At 45.6% G+C, this 16,088-nt stretch overlaps 1 protein-coding gene across 1 annotated transcript; it reads right to left on the minus strand.

Annotated features, from left to right (window-relative positions):
• Nucleotides 1-543: 543 nt before the first annotated feature.
• LOC310712698 (uncharacterized protein) lies at nt 544-15,157 on the minus strand. Its single transcript, XM_083516010.1, has 6 exons — nt 14,803-15,157; nt 12,305-12,676; nt 10,524-10,619; nt 9,295-9,377; nt 3,226-3,267; nt 544-1,987 (listed from the first exon to the last, which is right to left on the minus strand). The coding sequence occupies exons 1-6, from the start codon at nt 14,879-14,881 to the stop codon at nt 1,940-1,942; spliced, it is 720 nt and encodes a 239-aa protein (XP_083372136.1). The 5' UTR covers nt 14,882-15,157; the 3' UTR covers nt 544-1,939.
• Nucleotides 15,158-16,088: the final 931 nt, after the last annotated feature.

The following is a 16,088-nucleotide window of genomic DNA, read 5'->3' on the forward strand; positions in this document are numbered from 1 at the left end:
ACTGCTAGACTCTAGGGTCCTAGAATCTCAGAATCATAGAATTGTAGAGTTGGAAGGGACCCTGAGGGTTATCTAGTCCAACCCTCTGCAATGCAGGAATCTCAATCAAAGCATCCAGGACAGGTGGCCAGCCAACCTCTGCTTATGAATGGAGTAAGTTCGTCTTCCTTCCTTCGCTTCATGCCTTGTCTGTGGCCAGTGTCAGCAGCGGTTAAGTTCTCTAGAGATAATTTGTCTTACCACGTGGGCAGGTGTTCTGCTGAGAGCACAGCTAAGTTGATGGGTGGTAAAGAAAGGTAAAAAGCAAACGAACAAATAAAACTAGGTTGGAAACCAGACGAAAAAGGACGTGGGTTAATCCATTTCACCCGGGAACCAAGTTGCCAGGACATTTGCCAAAGCACTTTGACAAAGACTGATGGGGCGGGGGGGACGGGGACGGGACCTTCAGTTCAACGCTCCTAGAAGGATGACATTACTCAGAAATTTATTCCGCTGAGTTTCAAGGAACTCTCTCAATACATGCAATCATGTGCCTCCTGGTGGTGATTCAGGAAATTTATTTTATTTTTTAATTGCATCTACCAGCAGCTTCATTGATTTATTTAAAAGCATTTCCAAAGTGCTTAAAATCTGTAAGTGGTGTACTATGTACTCTCTCTCTCTGAAATACTACCCAAAACAAATAAAACAGTACAGGGGTACCTTGGGTTACATACGCTTCAGGTTACAGACTCCGCTAACCCAGAAATATTACCCCAGGTTAAGAACTTTGCTTCAGGATGAGAACAGAGATCATGCTCCGGTGGCACGGCAGCAGCAGGAGGCCCCATTAGCTAAAGTGGTGCTTCAGGTTAAGAACAGTTTCAGGTTAAGAACGGACCTCCGGAATGAATTAAGTACTTAACCTGAGGTACCACTGTATAAAATATATAAAAGCAAATGAAGGCCTGGAGAAGGCCTGGGCAAAGCATTGCGAACTTAAGTGATCATCTTCCTTGGATTTTCAGTCCTAACCAACTGGATATACCATGTTCAAAAGCACACGCGAGTAGATAAATATGTACCAATGCGGCGGGAAGGTAAACAGAGTTTCCGTGCGCTGCTCAGGTTTCCATCATGGTGTTCCGTTGTGCCAGAAGCTGTTTATTCATGCTGGCCACATGACCCACAAAGCTGTCTGTGGACAAACACCGGCTCCCTTGGCCTGAAGCGAGATGAGTGCCACAACCCCATAGTTGCCTTTGACTGGACAAACCATCCAGGGGTCCTTTACCTTGACAATGTGGCATGTTCTTACACCACCAAGAAAGGAGGCAGTTGGCCCATTAGCCAGGGCTGGCCCTTCCATTGGGCAGAGTGAGATAGCAGCCTCGGGCAGCTGATTTGAAAGTATAACAAATTGCTAATTACTTATTGCTGCCAAGATGGAAGAACTTTTGCAAGCTCAACAACTTTGCCAAAAAGAAATGCTCAACTACTCTTGTTGCCTCAGGCAACCAATTCTTTTGGACCAGCTCTGTCCATAGCAAAAAATGGAATATGGTTTTCTGTTTCTTTAATCCAGAAACAGGTGCTCCCTAGAGGTTGGCTGGATCTGATGGGGGTTGTAATCAAAAACATCTGCCAGGCACCTGGTTGGCAAAGGATGCCATGAGCTATATTTGCAGACTCAGTCACTGTCCACACAAGTAACATTTTGATGAATTTAATGGCCATTACGGGGAGAGCTTCCCAGAGTAGGGCATCGGAAGCTATTTCATGCAGATTCAGAGCTAGCTCAGAACTTTTATTCCGACTGGATCTCCAAGGTCTCCTTTGCCCTTCCACAAGATCCCTTTAACCAGAGAACCAGGGGGCTGTACTTTGGACTTCCAGGGTGTGCCCTTCCATTGAAGCTCCAATTTGGAAGTAAAATGGACATTGGTGGGTTCATGCATTACCACTTCGGCTGGTTGTACATTGGCTGGTCTCTCTGTTGGAGGGCCTGAGGACGAAATGGAGTTGCATGAGACAGAAGCACCAAGAGCAAAACTTTCTTTTTTTCTTTTTTAACCTGGGTATCCTGGGAAGTTGGCCACTGAGGTTGAATGGCCATCTCTAGTATTGCAGGGGGTTGGACTAGATGACTGGTTGGGTCCCTTCCAACTTTACAGTTCCGTGAGCCTATGAGTCTAACCGTGGAGGTACCACACAGCCAGCCATATTAATAGCCATTAATAGACTTATCTACCATAAAAGTGTCCTGAGTCTTTGACAATTTAATTATTAGTACTTTAATTATTTATTTTAAGACTCTTCTAAGTTCTTTTTTAAAAAAATAATCTTTATTAATTTAAATTACACACTTATACAAAGAATTTACAATCTCATACTACAAAAAGAAAAATAAAGAAAAAACAATTAAGAAAAAAGAAAAGAAAATACAGAAAGAAGAAAAAGCAAATTTATGTACATAAAAAAAACTTCATCTTCCTAATTAATACTTAATTAAACACTTAAATAAAAAAGACTTCTGACAAAACGAGTCTTCCAATCATTCTCATTGTACTGTTTATACTGTCGTTTCTTTCGCACAGTTTTATATTCTTTAATATTGTTCCTGTCTACACCACAAACGGTATTTGTTGTGTTTACAAGTATCACTCAAGTTCTGCTAATATGGTGTGATTGGTACAATATGATCTTATATAATCCTTAAATATTCTCTATTCTCCAAATATTTTCTGGTTCAGTACTCCTCTAACTCTTCCCGTCAGTTTTGCAAGTTGTCTTAAGAACTCTTCTAAGTTCTTAAGACAAACACCTTTTAACCAAGAAAGGAAGAGGAAGAGGAAGGCATCAGTATGGAAAGCAGGGAGGAGGAAACCTGAATCCATATTCAGAACAAATCCCCCATCACCTTGGATGTTAAGATGTTCCTTTACAAGGTCAGCATACGTGGAGGAGGTGTTTGTGTACATGTCTGAAAGTTTCTGCCTCTGATTCTGCTGGGGCTCAGGGGCTTGGTCAGGCCAGGTAAATCAGGACCACGGACAGCTCCCAGTCAACCATGTTGCTGAGTTAAAGTGGATGTTGTTTCAGCCAGAGACCAAAGTCATCTGAGGACTTAAGAAGGCTGGTAGGGCCTTTCCTTCCAGTGGCTCTGTCCCTTTGAGAGAGGAGATCACATGGGATCACATGTCTTTTCTGAGAGAAGGATAAATGTGAAGGACCTTCACCTACCTGGTACATGCAGTTGGGATCAGAGGAGCTGTCAGACTTGACCTGGATTTAATACAAACAACAGTAATAGTAATGATGCTAAAGAACAGTTCTTGGTTATTAAGCAACAGCACCAGTAGCAGGGACTGGTGAACTGTTGAGCCCAGACAATGTGTTAGTGCTGAATTCTGAATATGGCTAGTTCTAATAGCAAACTTAATAATAATAATAATTTATACCCTGCCCTCCCCAGCCAAGACCCGGCAGGCAGCTAACACCAGGTATTAAACAATTGATTAAAATACAACTTAAAAACAAGATTAAAATACAACATGAAAATGCAGCCTCATTTTAGTAGAAACTCAAATCAAAAACTTTTTGGGGATGAAAACGTCAAATCTTCACCAAGGCCAACTACCCAGACTGGTCCTACGTGGGCCGGAAAAAAGCCAGGGAAGTCCACAAATAGGAGTTCCATCACAGAAGGAGAAAGGAAAAAGGATAGAGGGGAAGGGGATCAAGTTGATTCCAAGCCAAAGGCCAGGCGGAACTGTTAGGATATTCCCGTTCCACCTTAAAAGGGAGCAGGCTTTGGGAGACACAGAGTCTGCGCATGTCCTGATTCACAGGATGTTTATGTTCTGCTTGTTGTTTCCTTTCGTTTTCAGTCGGCTCAGAGACGCTGACAGAATGGACGTGTTTTCTTTTGTTCTGTTAAACGCTAAATAAAGTCTGTAAATTATGCTCTTCTGCTCTTCTGTGATGCAAGCTTTTGGCTGCGTTTCTGCTGATAAAGAGGGTGCACCAGCCTAGGAATGTGGCTAAGAATTTCCAAAGGCTTTGTGCCCCTAACTGTTGGATCTGCGTGACTACGGGAGGCCGATGGACGTCCAGAACTCCAGCTTGGGGGCTCATGATGGACACTATCTCCCTGGCAGTTTCCCAACAACAAGGTTTCGGGCCCAGATTCACGGCACCTACAGGAGAGTAAAGCTGCAACAGACTGCGTTTGAGAGGTATGAAGGGGGGAAAAGCAAAACGGACGCTTTTTCTGTTTCACCTCGGCAAACAGCCTTTGATCTCCGGCAAGGCTTAATTGGCCTGGGAGCCGAGCCAAAGAGTTCGTGATTAATGGGCTGCCAAGATAAGGAGTCTTTGAAGGCATAGGGCTCACGGCTCAAGTAAAAAAGCTGAGATGGATCTCCTACAGACCTCAGAAACTGCTCCGTGTCCTAAGTTGGATGGGCAGAATTATGAACCCTGGGCAAAATGGTGTGAGAGTTTACTGCGTCAGTTTGGGGTGTGGCATGTTGTTTCTGAAACCCCCCCAGTTCCTCTGACAGAGAGATGGAAATCGCATGATTCGAAAGCGATGGACATAATAGTCCTATCCGTATCTCTTGAGGAAATTAAGACGCTGGCTGGCAACACCACTGCACGTGGAATGTGGACTGCTTTGTTGAAAGCTCATTTGCAAGTAATCCCAGCCCAGAGTTCGACTGCATCGGAGGTCCCAGCTGTTTCCCAGAATGTGATTGAGTGCAGGGATGCTGAGGGCACCAGTTGCAAGCTGCAGGGGGAGCTGACCGTCACGTCATCCCAGGCAGCATTCCAGCCTCCAGGGGGAGCCAAGGAGTCGGCAGCTGAGAGCTCTGTTTCTCATGGGAACCAAGGCCATCGCCTTTGCAGAGGCCGGAAAGGCAAAGGTAAACAGAGCCACAGGCAGACACCTGCAGATGGCCAGGAGCAGAGGGAGGGTGAAGAGCCCGCGCAAGGGGATAACAAAGCATTGTTTGCTGGCACGGCTTCACCAAAGGCTAAAGGCACGTCTGCTGACCAGAAGCAGGGGGGCAAGCTGCAAAAGCCCACGCCAGTGGAAAGCAAGGCGTTGCTTGCTGGCACAGCTTCACCAAAGGCTAAAGGCAAGTCTGCTGGCCAGGAGCAGCAGGGGGGCAAGCTGCAAAACAAGGGTTTGCTTGCTGTAAGGACTGCTCCAACAGCCAAAGGCAGCTTTGTTGTGGATTCAGGTGCCAGCCGCCATATTTCCAAGGATCGGCATCTCTTTATCTCCTTCAAGCCTCAGGAAGGTGAGATCCACCTGGCTGATGGAAGGACGTTGCAAATTGCAGGAGAAGGGACTGTGAAACTTGCAAGTTTGCACACAACCATCAGTGGTGTACTATATGTTCCAGGCGCTGCAAGCAACTTGTTGAGTGTCCCACAGCTTACTGGGCGTGGTTTTCAGATTTCCTTCAAGAGGAGCGTCTGTGTCATCAGTAAAGGCAAAGAGGACTATTTGCATGCAAAGTTTATGGATGGTTTGTTCCATATAACTTATGAGGACACTGCTGTTGTGTCAAATGCTGATTCTTGTTGTGTTGCACAAACTAACAAAGTTCTTCATGCAGGTTGCATTCATGATGCGCATCGAAGGTTTTGTCACCTCTCTTGGAAGGCACTGGCCAAGATGCCAGAGGTGGTTGAGGGTTTGAACATCAAACCCTGTAAATTTCACATGAAATGTGTATCTTGTGCAGAGAACAAGGTGAAGGTTGCTCCAAAAGGCAAGGAGTCTAGCAGGCAGGCTTCCAAACCCTACCAGCTAGTGCATGCGGACCTGGTTGGTCCACTTGCACCCTCTTTAGGAGGAGCAAGGTACTTCATGATTCTGATTGATTCCTTTTCCAGGTACATTCATGTGTATTTGCTCGAACAGAAATCGCAAGCGTTTCCAAAGTTTAAGGCATTCTGTGCTTGGTTGGAGAATGTGCACGGTAAACGTATTTCTTGTTTTTTTACTGATCGGGGCGGGGAGTTTACTTCTCAGCAGTTTGAAGCTTTCCTGACTGAGAAGGGAATCCAGCATGACATGTCAACGCCCAGATCGCCATGGATGAATGGTCTTGCGGAGAGAGCAAATCAAACATTGCTGCAAGGAATCAAAACCTTGTTGCATGATGCCAATCTCCCTGATAAGTTTTGGGGGGAGGCTCTGGGGAATTTGGTTTATACCGTTAATCGCAGATTGTCATCACCCATTGGCTGTACCCCCTATGAGAAGATGTTTGGTAAGAAACCCAACACCAAACACATGAGAATTTTTGGTTCAGACATGTGGGTACGCACACAACAAACCAACAAGCTTGGGAAGCGTGGGGCACATGGTTTGTTCATGGGGTACGAAAAAGGTGCATACAGGGTATGGATGACTGACTCAAAATCCATAAAGTTCACAAGGAGTGTGGAGTACAATCCTAAGTGGGGGGAAAATGTGGGAATTTTCCAGAGTTACCCAGAGGAGGATGAAGGTGATGTCAAGCAAGCAGCTAAAGATGAGAAAGCTGCTGCTGATGAGGATGAGGATGAGGATGATGATGATGATGATCAGAGTTCGGATTCCAGTTCAGTGGGCGGCGCTGCTGCTGATGTCAGTGAAAGTGATGACACAGCAGACTACCAGAGCGCAAAGGCCTCAGTCAGACCATCTGATGCGTCTGACAATGAACTGGAAGAACCACTGTTCACCATTGGTCACTTTTCTCCTAAGAAAGAGGAGATGAGTCCAGAAGACTTGCGTCTAGTACGTAGGTCTGAAAGGGCGACCAAGGGCAGACCTCCAAAGAGGTATGCTGATGAGTTTGCTAAGACAGCAACTGCTGTTCTTAGTAGCTCAGAGAAGGTATGGGAACCTTCAAGCTTCAAAGAGGTTCAGGAGTTAACCTCTAAAGATGCAGAGCCTTGGCTAAATGCCATGAAGGCTGAAGTTGATTCCTTGAACAGGAACCAAACTTGGGAATTGGTACCGGTAGTCCCAGGAATGAGACTGGTTGGCAGCAAATGGGTCTTCAAGGCCAAGACAGACCAGAATGGCAAGGTAGTAAGACACAAAGCCAGATTGGTTGCCAGAGGTTTTTCACAGGTACCAGGACAGGATTACCACGAGACCTACTCACCCACAGTCAAATATGAGAGCATTCGGCTGATGCTCAAGGTCGCCGCGGAGGAGAAACTGCATGTTTCCCACCACGACATTAATACAGCTTTTTTGTATGGGATTTTGGGGGAGGAGCTGTTCATGCTTCCACCTGATGGGATGGAGATACAGAAGGGTATGGTCTGTAAACTGCGGAAATCCTTATATGGTCTCAAGCAGAGTGCCAGGTGTTGGAACACAAAACTCACTGAGACATTGCTTTCTCTAGGTTTTCACCAGGGCAAAGCTGATCCATGTGTGTTTGTCAAAGAGGAGGGGCAAAACAAACTGTATTGTTTATGTTTTGTTGATGATCTTCTGATGTTTTGGAAGAATCAGGCTTTTTACCAAAGCACCCTAGCTCAACTGAAGGAGCACTTTGACATGAAGGATCTTGGTGAGGTATCCAACTATCTTTCTCTGCAGGTGGAGAGAGACCAAGCAGGTAATTTTCTGGTACACCAAACACAGAAAATTGCTGATGTGTTAACCAGGTTGAATTTGGTTGATGCAAACCCAGCAGACACACCGATGGTGACAGGTTACCAGGTAGACAGTACTGCTGAAGCGTTTTCTGACACAACGCTGTACAGATGCATCCTAGGCAAACTGAATTTCATTGCCAGATGTTCAAGACCTGACATTGCTGTAAGCTGTAATCTGCTTAGCAGACATGCCAACAATCCTACGGTTCAGGATTGGAAAGCTCTGAAGCGCATAGCCCGCTATTTGAAAGGCTGAGGTTCACCATTCAGAAGACTGGAGGTCTTGAAATCTTTGCAGATGCAAGTTTTGGAAGTGACACCACAGATGGTACAAGCACTTCTGGAGTATGCTACATGTACAACCACTGCCTGTTTGACTGGTTGTGCAAGAAGCAAACAACAGTGAGCCTAAGTTCCTGTGAAGCAGAACTCAATGCTCTGTCATTTTCACTCATGGATTGTGAATGGTTGATGCAACTGTTTAAGGACATCAGGGTGTCTGTGAAATGTCCTATACAAGTGTATCAAGACAATAGATCGTGTTTGGCTTTGCTGAACTCCGAGAGTTGCAAGCAGAGAACCAAGTACTTGCAGATCAAGTTACATCGTGCAAGAGAGTGTATCCAGAAAGGACTGATTCAGGTGTCCTACATGGCAGGAAATGAAATTCCTGCTGATCTGTTGTCTAAGGTTGTTAACAGAGAACAACTTAAGGTTTACACACAAAGGTTGCAATTGGGTGAACCACCGGTACAACAGGTTACACGGAAAGGGGGAGGATGTTAGGATATTCCCGTTCCACCTTAAAAGGGAGCAGGCTTTGGGAGACACAGAGTCTGCGCATGTCCTGATTCACAGGATGTTTATGTTCTGCTTGTTGTTTCCTTTCGTTTTCAGTCGGCTCAGAGACGCTGACAGAATGGACGTGTTTTCTTTTGTTCTGTTAAACGCTAAATAAAGTCTGTAAATTATGCTCTTCTGCTCTTCTGTGATGCAAGCTTTTGGCTGCGTTTCTGCTGATAAAGAGGGTGCACCAGCCTAGGAATGTGGCTAAGAATTTCCAAAGGCTTTGTGCCCCTAACTGTTGGATCTGCGTGACTACGGGAGGCCGATGGACGTCCAGAACTCCAGCTTGGGGGCTCATGATGGACACTATCTCCCTGGCAGTTTCCCAACTCTGTCTTACAGGCCCTGCAGAAAGAAATCAGATCCTGCAGGGCCCTGGTCTCATGAGGCAGAGCGTTCCACCAGGCCGGAGCCAGAGTTGAAAAGGCCCTGGCTCTGGTTGAGTGCTGTGTGACAACAGAAATTGAACCAAAATGGATCCGTTGAGAAATGAAGGCGGGTATCAACAGGCTTAGGTGAACCCTGGGAAGACGCAGGCTTGCAAAACATTTTTTAACGCCCCAGAGGAGGGCAGCCTCCCTTTTAGAAAGCCGATTTTTCATGTCCCAACCCCACCCTCTTTGCTGAGTTGTCAACTGCTAATCCTTTCTCTGCCTTACTGATTGCATATTCCTTGGGGCAGGGCCCTTGCAATCCTTTCATGTTCTTAAATATAGCATGCTGAAAATAAACTTGAAATAGGATTTGGCAGTGCAAATGGCTTCCCTCGCTATACTGAGGTCTCACCTGTCCAGAAAAGGGAACATCGTCAGGTAAAGGAGGTGGAGATACAACCTGGGCAGAAGTCTTAAATCTCAGACGACAGGCCCCTGAAGGAGGAAGAAAAGTGGGAATCAAACCTGAACATTCACCCTACACAGAGCTTTGCTTTTATGTTTTTTTTCTTTATAACAAGGGATGATATTGGGGTAAAGAATTGAGATGATAGAAGCAGAACTGATTTGGAGCAGGTTCTGTCAGAAAATTAAAAGGGGAATAAATGAATGGAAGAGGGACTTCACTGAAGAATTTTTTTGGGGTGTGTGACATGGATGGCTTGTATGCTCTAGTTACCGTATTTTTCTGTGTATAACATGCCCCCATGTATAAGACACCCCCTATTTGGGGGGACTCCAAATTGAGAAAATGGGGGGGCATTGTATCCGTGTATAAGATGAACTACAATTTTGAACATAATTTTTAAATAAAATAACCTAGTCTTATACACAGAAAATTACAGTATCTCCTACTTGGATTACTGAAATGCGCTCTACGTGGGGCTACCTTTGAAGGTGACTTGGAAACTACCAACTAATCCAGAATGCGGCAGCCAGACTGGTGACTGGGAGTGGCCACCGAGGCCATATTATACTGGTCCTTAAAGACCTACATTGGCTCCCAGTACGTTTCCAAGCACAATTCAAAGTGTTGGTGCTGACCTTTAAAGTCCCAAATGGCCTCGGCCCAGTATACCTGAAGGAACGTCTCCACCCCCATCGTTCAGCCTGGACACTGAGATCCAGCGCCGAGGGCCTTCTGGCGGTTCCCTCACTATGAGAAGTGAGGTTACAGGGAACCAGGCAGAGAGCCTTCTTGGTGGTGGCGACCGCCCTGTGGAACACCCTCCCTTCAGATGTCAAGGAAATAAACAACTATCTGACTTTTAGAAGACATCTGAAGTTTTTAATGTTTGAAGTTTTATCCTGTTTTTAGTCCTCTGTTGGGAGCCGCCCAGAGTGGCTGGGGAAACTCAGTCAGATGGGCGGGGTAATAATAATAATAATAATAATAATAATAATAATAATAATAATAATAAAAAATGTGGCATTTATGTCTAAGTTAGCACAAACACATTTTATGCACATTTGTTTCTGCAGACCCTCTGCCCCTGCCCTGTCCAGCAATACCCCTGAGCTCCAGTAGTTGGCGACAGGACTCAGGAATCTGAGGCTCCGCACTTCCAACGTCTTACTCACAGAACAAGACACAAAGCAGTGTTCCAAACAACATCAGCGCAACCAGAGACCCAACGACAATCCGAGAAACGACTCCTGCATCCAGCAGAGCAGAATCTGGAACCAGAAAGAAGGTTTTGAGGAACTCAGCAATGGCAGCAATAAGGACCATCCGGCTGACTGCCTCTTTTCAAACACATCAAGGCCTTTGAGGTGAATGGAGGAAAGAATAACATAGTCATGATGCAAAACACAGAAATGAAAGAATCTTTTAAAAAGCCAGGCAACCCAGGCCCTGCAATTTCCCACCCAGAGCAGGCGCTACCATGGATCTGTTCCTTAAGTGAAGGGTGGTAATAGGCAGCGGCTGAGTTTCCTTCCATCTGCGGACCCTTGTTAACGGAGAAATCTGAGGGCTCCCTTGGACAAAAAACAAAGACACCAGCCAGGAATGCCAGAGCAAAACCCATGTTTTTATAAAGGGGGAAGAAACCTTACCCTCAATCAAAAGGCCCATTTTATGGAGTTACCCCCCACCCAGGGGAGCTTCCAGACCAACCGTGTTGTGCTAGGAATTAGGGAATTGCAGCAGGAACCCTTATTAAAAGTAGCTGCCTTCAATACCTGAACCTAAACATTCTTCTTCTTCTAATTCTCCACGATTTGCTTGCAGTTAATGAACCCAGCAGCTATGACAGGGCTTCTCCTTTGGAGACAGTTGTGCTGGGGAGAAGTTCACTCAGCCCTCAGCAGAAATGCTCAGAGACCTAGCCAGAAGCTGCTTAGAGGACACATCTGGAGGGATAAAAGGGAAGAAACTTCTAAAGGCACCAACGGGACCCCCTAAAAGATGGGGGGGATCATGGCTGAGACCTCTAGGTTTGACTTCCTGTTTCAAAACCCAGAGGCTCTTCTGTTCTCAATGAATAATAATAATAATAATAATAATAATAATAATAATTTTTATTTACCGTATTTTTCACTCTATAGGACGCACTTTTCCCCCTCCAAAAATGAAGGGGAAATGTGTGTGCATCCTATGGAGCAAATGCAGGCTTTCTCTGAAGCCTGGAGAGCGAGAGGGGTCGGTGCGCACCGACCCCTCTTGCTCTCCAGGCTGCTATCCGCAAGCCTTCTGAGCCCGGCAGGAGTTCCCGCCGGGCTCCGAAGGCTTGCGGATAGCAGCCTGCAGCCTGAAGCCCGGGGAGCGCAGCGCCAACTCCCGCTGCGCTCCCCGGGCTTCAGGCAGCTATCTGCAAGCCTTCGGAGCCAGGTGGGAGTTCCTGCTGGGCTCCAAAGGCTTGCGGATAGCAGCCTGTTCTGGGGGCTGGGGTCATGGGACGCTCGGGCTTCCCCCGCCCCAGCCCCGCGGCTAAAAACGAAGCCGTGCGCAGCCTCTCCCGGCTGGAGAGGTTGCGCGTGGCTAAAGAGGAAGCCAAGACATCCAGCGGGGTGGATCCCTCTCGCTGTCTTGGCTTCTTTGCTTTTTGAGGGTGAGAAGGGAAACAATTCCCCCCCTTTATTTCCCCCTCTAAAAACTAGGTGCGCGCTATGGTCCGGTGCGCCCTATGGAGCGAAAGATACGGTATACCCTGCCCTCCCCAACCAAGGCTGGGCTCAGGGCGGCTAACAACCAATAATAAAAACAAGTTGAATGAATACAACTTAAAAACAAGATTAAAATACAACATTAAAACATTAAATGTATAGGTTCCAGAGTCATTTGGTCCTCAAAGCTCAGTAGAAGAGGCAGATTTGGGTGCATAAAAGGTCAGAATGACTGGAGAACAAGCTCATCATACCTGGGACGGTTATATTGATAGCCCCTATTCTCTGTTCCAGAGGTCCTTCTGGTTCCAGTGTATAGGTTCCAGAGTCGCTTGGTGTTAAATCTGTGATATGAAGGGAACAATCTCTTCTCCCAGTCTCCCTGTCAGTGAAGGCAGATCCGTTTTTCTGTGAAATCACCGGAGCTAGGAAGTAGGTGAAGATTCGATTTTCGTCAGCACTTGACCCTCGGTACCATTTGCAGCTACGAAGTGTGGTCACATCAATATCTCCTGGTGTTAATGTGACACTCTCTCCTTCTTGCAGTATTTCTGGTTCAACTTTGATAGGTATTCCAGTCTTGGCCTGGGCTTGAGTCCAGAGGAAGCAGGAACTCAGGAGGGAGGCTGCAGCATGAAGCGGGGGAAAGAAGAGCAAAAACACGTCCCCGTATTATAATTTCTTTTCCTTTTGTACAATTTATTTATTTGGTTTTTCAGATTAAAATTTTACAGTCACATATCCGACATGCAGCATAAAAACAAGATTGCAAAGAATCTCTTGGAATTCTCTCCTCCCCTTTGTGGGTCCTATTGTTAATCATTTTCTCCTGTATCTTTTATGATAATCCAAATCTTTTTTTTGTTTTGTTAGAACGTTTATTAATTTTCCAATAAAAGGCATCCAATTAACATATCAAATAATAATCCAAATCTTCTATCCCTCCATTGTGTCCAAGATTCACCAGTAAACTACAAGTGATATTCCAATCCTACTAATGATTTTAACTGTTTACAATGGTCTTTAAGACAAGTTATAAATTTCCCGCATTCCCTATTAAAATTTTGGTCTTCCTGATTTCTGATTCTTCCGGTCATTTTAGCCATTTCGGCACAATCCATCAACTTGATCTGCCATTCTTCTCTGGCAGGGACTTTATCTTCTTTCCATCTCTTTCCATTATAATTTCTTAGTTTATATGTCACTTAATGCTAAAATAGGCTTCTAAGTGGATTATAAAAACAAATTGCACAAATATTGAAATGTCAACATTCACAATTCAAGTACATAATAAAACAATTCCCTATGTTCATGTGTGTGGTTGTTTTTGTTATATTTATTATAATATTTATTTATAGCCCAGCTTTTTCCCAGACGGGGACTCAAAAGCTACAAACATAGGGGAAAAAATCATTAAAAGATAATTAAACACACACACAAACACACATTTATGATCTATTAAAAATAGAGATAATAACAATAAAAACATCACAGCACCAGCCCTTTCCTTAAGAATAGTCAGTTCCTAAAAGCATGTTGAAATAAGAAAGGAAGGACAAGGAAGAAACCGGTCTAACTTCTCTAGGAAAGGAGCTCCAAAGTTTGGGAGCAGCCACTGAGAAGGCCCTGTCCCACATCCCTACCAAGATTGGCTGTGACGGGGGCAGGACTGAGAAAAGGGCCTCCTCTAAAGGTTATGTTACGGTTTTTCAAAGTTATATGTAAACAATTCTGTGCTCTTCAGATGAGGAACGGTATATAAATTATTATTTTTTTTTTAAAAAAGTGATTGTGTGTCCTGCTCACTGCTGGACTGCAGCCCTCAAGAACTTCCCAGAGTAGCTTAAACAGTCAATCCCTCTTCACAGGCATCTCTGGGAACTGTAGTTTTGAGAGGGGAAATAGTAGTCACCTGACCACTCTCGGCACCCTTAACAAACCACACCTTCCAGAATCCTTTGGGAGAAGCCATGATGGTTTAAAGTGGTATCACAGTGCCTTAAATGTATGTTGTGAATATAGCCTATCACCCTTAGAGAGATCAAAATCTCTTTCCGTGCTATCACATAGCAGATAATAATAATAATAATAATTTATTTGTACCCCGCCAATCTGGCTGGGTTTCCCCAGCCACTCTGGGCGGCTTCCAACAAGGATTTAAAATACATCAAAATGTCACACATTAAAAACTTCCCTCTAAATGTCAGGTAGTTGTTTATCTCTTTGACATCTGGTGGGAGACGTTCCACAGGGCGGGTGCCACTACCGAGAAGGCCCTCTGCCTGGTTCCCTGTAGCTTAGCTTCTCGTAGTGAGGGAACCGCCAGAAGGCCCTCGGCGCTGGACCTCAGTGTCCGGGCAGAACGATGGGGGTGGAAATGCTCCTTCATGTATACTGGACTGAGGCCATTTAGGGCTTTAAAGGTCAACACCAACACTTTGAATTGAGCTCAGAAATGTAGTGGGAGCCAATGTAGGTCTTTCAAGACCGGTGTTATGTGGTCTCGGTGGCCGCTCCCAGTCACCAGTCTAGCTGCCGCATTCTGGATTAGTTGTAGTTTCCGGGTCATCTTCAAAGATAGCCCCACGTAGAGCGTATTGCAGTAAAATGTTGGGAAATAGGTGGCTGGAGCTGTACAGTCAGCCACCAAAGACTAGCCACCCTCCGGCAAAGGACAAATCGAAACGCAGCACCTATTTCCCCTCCCTCTTTGTGTCTCCTTCCTCCTATTTAGGGTCCTTATCCTTCTCACCTTTGAAGAGTGTGGCCTGCCATGAGCCCTTCTTCCCCAGCGAAGCCCTAGCACACCACGGCGGCTTCTCCTGCCTCATTTCAGACTTTGATCCAGAGGATACACCCCTCAGCTGACTCCTGGATTCGTCCTCTTTCTGGTGCTCCTGTGTTTCCTGCTTCTGTGCCAGGCAAGAGCCCCCAACGGGCACAGAGTAGGGTGGGGGACTTGGCACCAGAAGCCCACACCTCACATCTCTCTCTGTGCCAAAGCCAGCCAGCCAGCCAGGTGACAGGCTGTGGGGCAGAGACCAAAGCCGAGGCCCGGCTTCTGGCTGCGGCAGAAAGGGGAAGGAAGGAAGGAGGCGGCACTACGCAGAAGGGACGAAGAAGAGGCAAACTTCCTCCCCTTGGCCCCACTTGGAGATCAAAAGTTGGAGGGAGGGATTTGTTCTCAGTTCCTTCTTTGCACAATAGCTCGTAACAAGAGCTCAAGGAGAAGAAGAAGCAGCGTTTGGATTTGATATCCTGCTTTATCACTACCCAAAGGAGTCTCAAAGCGGCTAACACTCTCCTTTCCCTCCCCCCCCCCACAACAAACACTCTGTGAGGTGAGTGGGGCTGAGAGACTTCAGAGAAGTGTGACTGGCCCAAGGTCACCCAGCAGCTGCATGTGGAGGAGCGGGGAAGCAAACCTAGTTCACCAGATTACGAGTCCACTGCTCTTAACCACTACACCACATTGGCTCTCCCCATCAAGGAGATGACTGGGACCACAATCCTAACCCCACTTTACATGGGAGTGTGCCTCACTGAATTCAGGAGGACTTGCTTCTGAGTAGGCATGGTTAGGATAGCAGACTTATATATTTTTTTTTTTTATAAAATTTTTATTGGTTTTACAACGTTTTAAAAAGACAAACAAACAATGAAAATGACAAACAAACACGCATAGTTTCGTACATATTTTCTTATAAACCTCTTTTCTTGGACTTCCCCATACCCCCCCTCTCTGCATCCCAATGTCCATACTTCAACTAGCAACTCCCAATTATTGCTTTCAAATCTCTGTCAACTTAGTCCTTTTCTATCTTCTAACCATATATCCCTGTACCCCCTTGTTTCTGAAAACCACGACATTTTTAACATTCATTAAGTTTATAATAGTCCTTCAGATAACTTTTAAATTTTCTCCAGTCTTCTTCCACCGTCTCTTTTCGTTGGTCACGGATTCTGCCTGTCATCTCGGCCAATGTCATATAGTCCATCACTTTCATCTGCCATTCTTCCAGAGTGGGTAAATCTTGT

This window comes from Podarcis liolepis (assembly GCF_965112155.1).
Source record: "Podarcis liolepis genome assembly, chromosome: 7".
Classification (NCBI taxonomy): Eukaryota; Metazoa; Chordata; class Lepidosauria; order Squamata; family Lacertidae; genus Podarcis; species Podarcis liolepis.

Coding starts and splice junctions, on each gene's coding strand:
- LOC310712698 (XM_083516010.1), bottom strand. CDS start 14,881: ATGAGGCAGGAGAAGCCGCCGTGGTGTGCTAGGGCTTCGCTGGGGAAG. Junction 12,677..14,802: donor GCAGGCCACACTCTTCAAAG/GTGAGAAGGATA, acceptor TTCATGCTGCAG/CCTCCCTCCTGAGTTCCTGC. Junction 10,620..12,304: donor TATCAATATAACCGTCCCAG/GTATGATGAGCT, acceptor TTCTGGTTCCAG/ATTCTGCTCTGCTGGATGCA.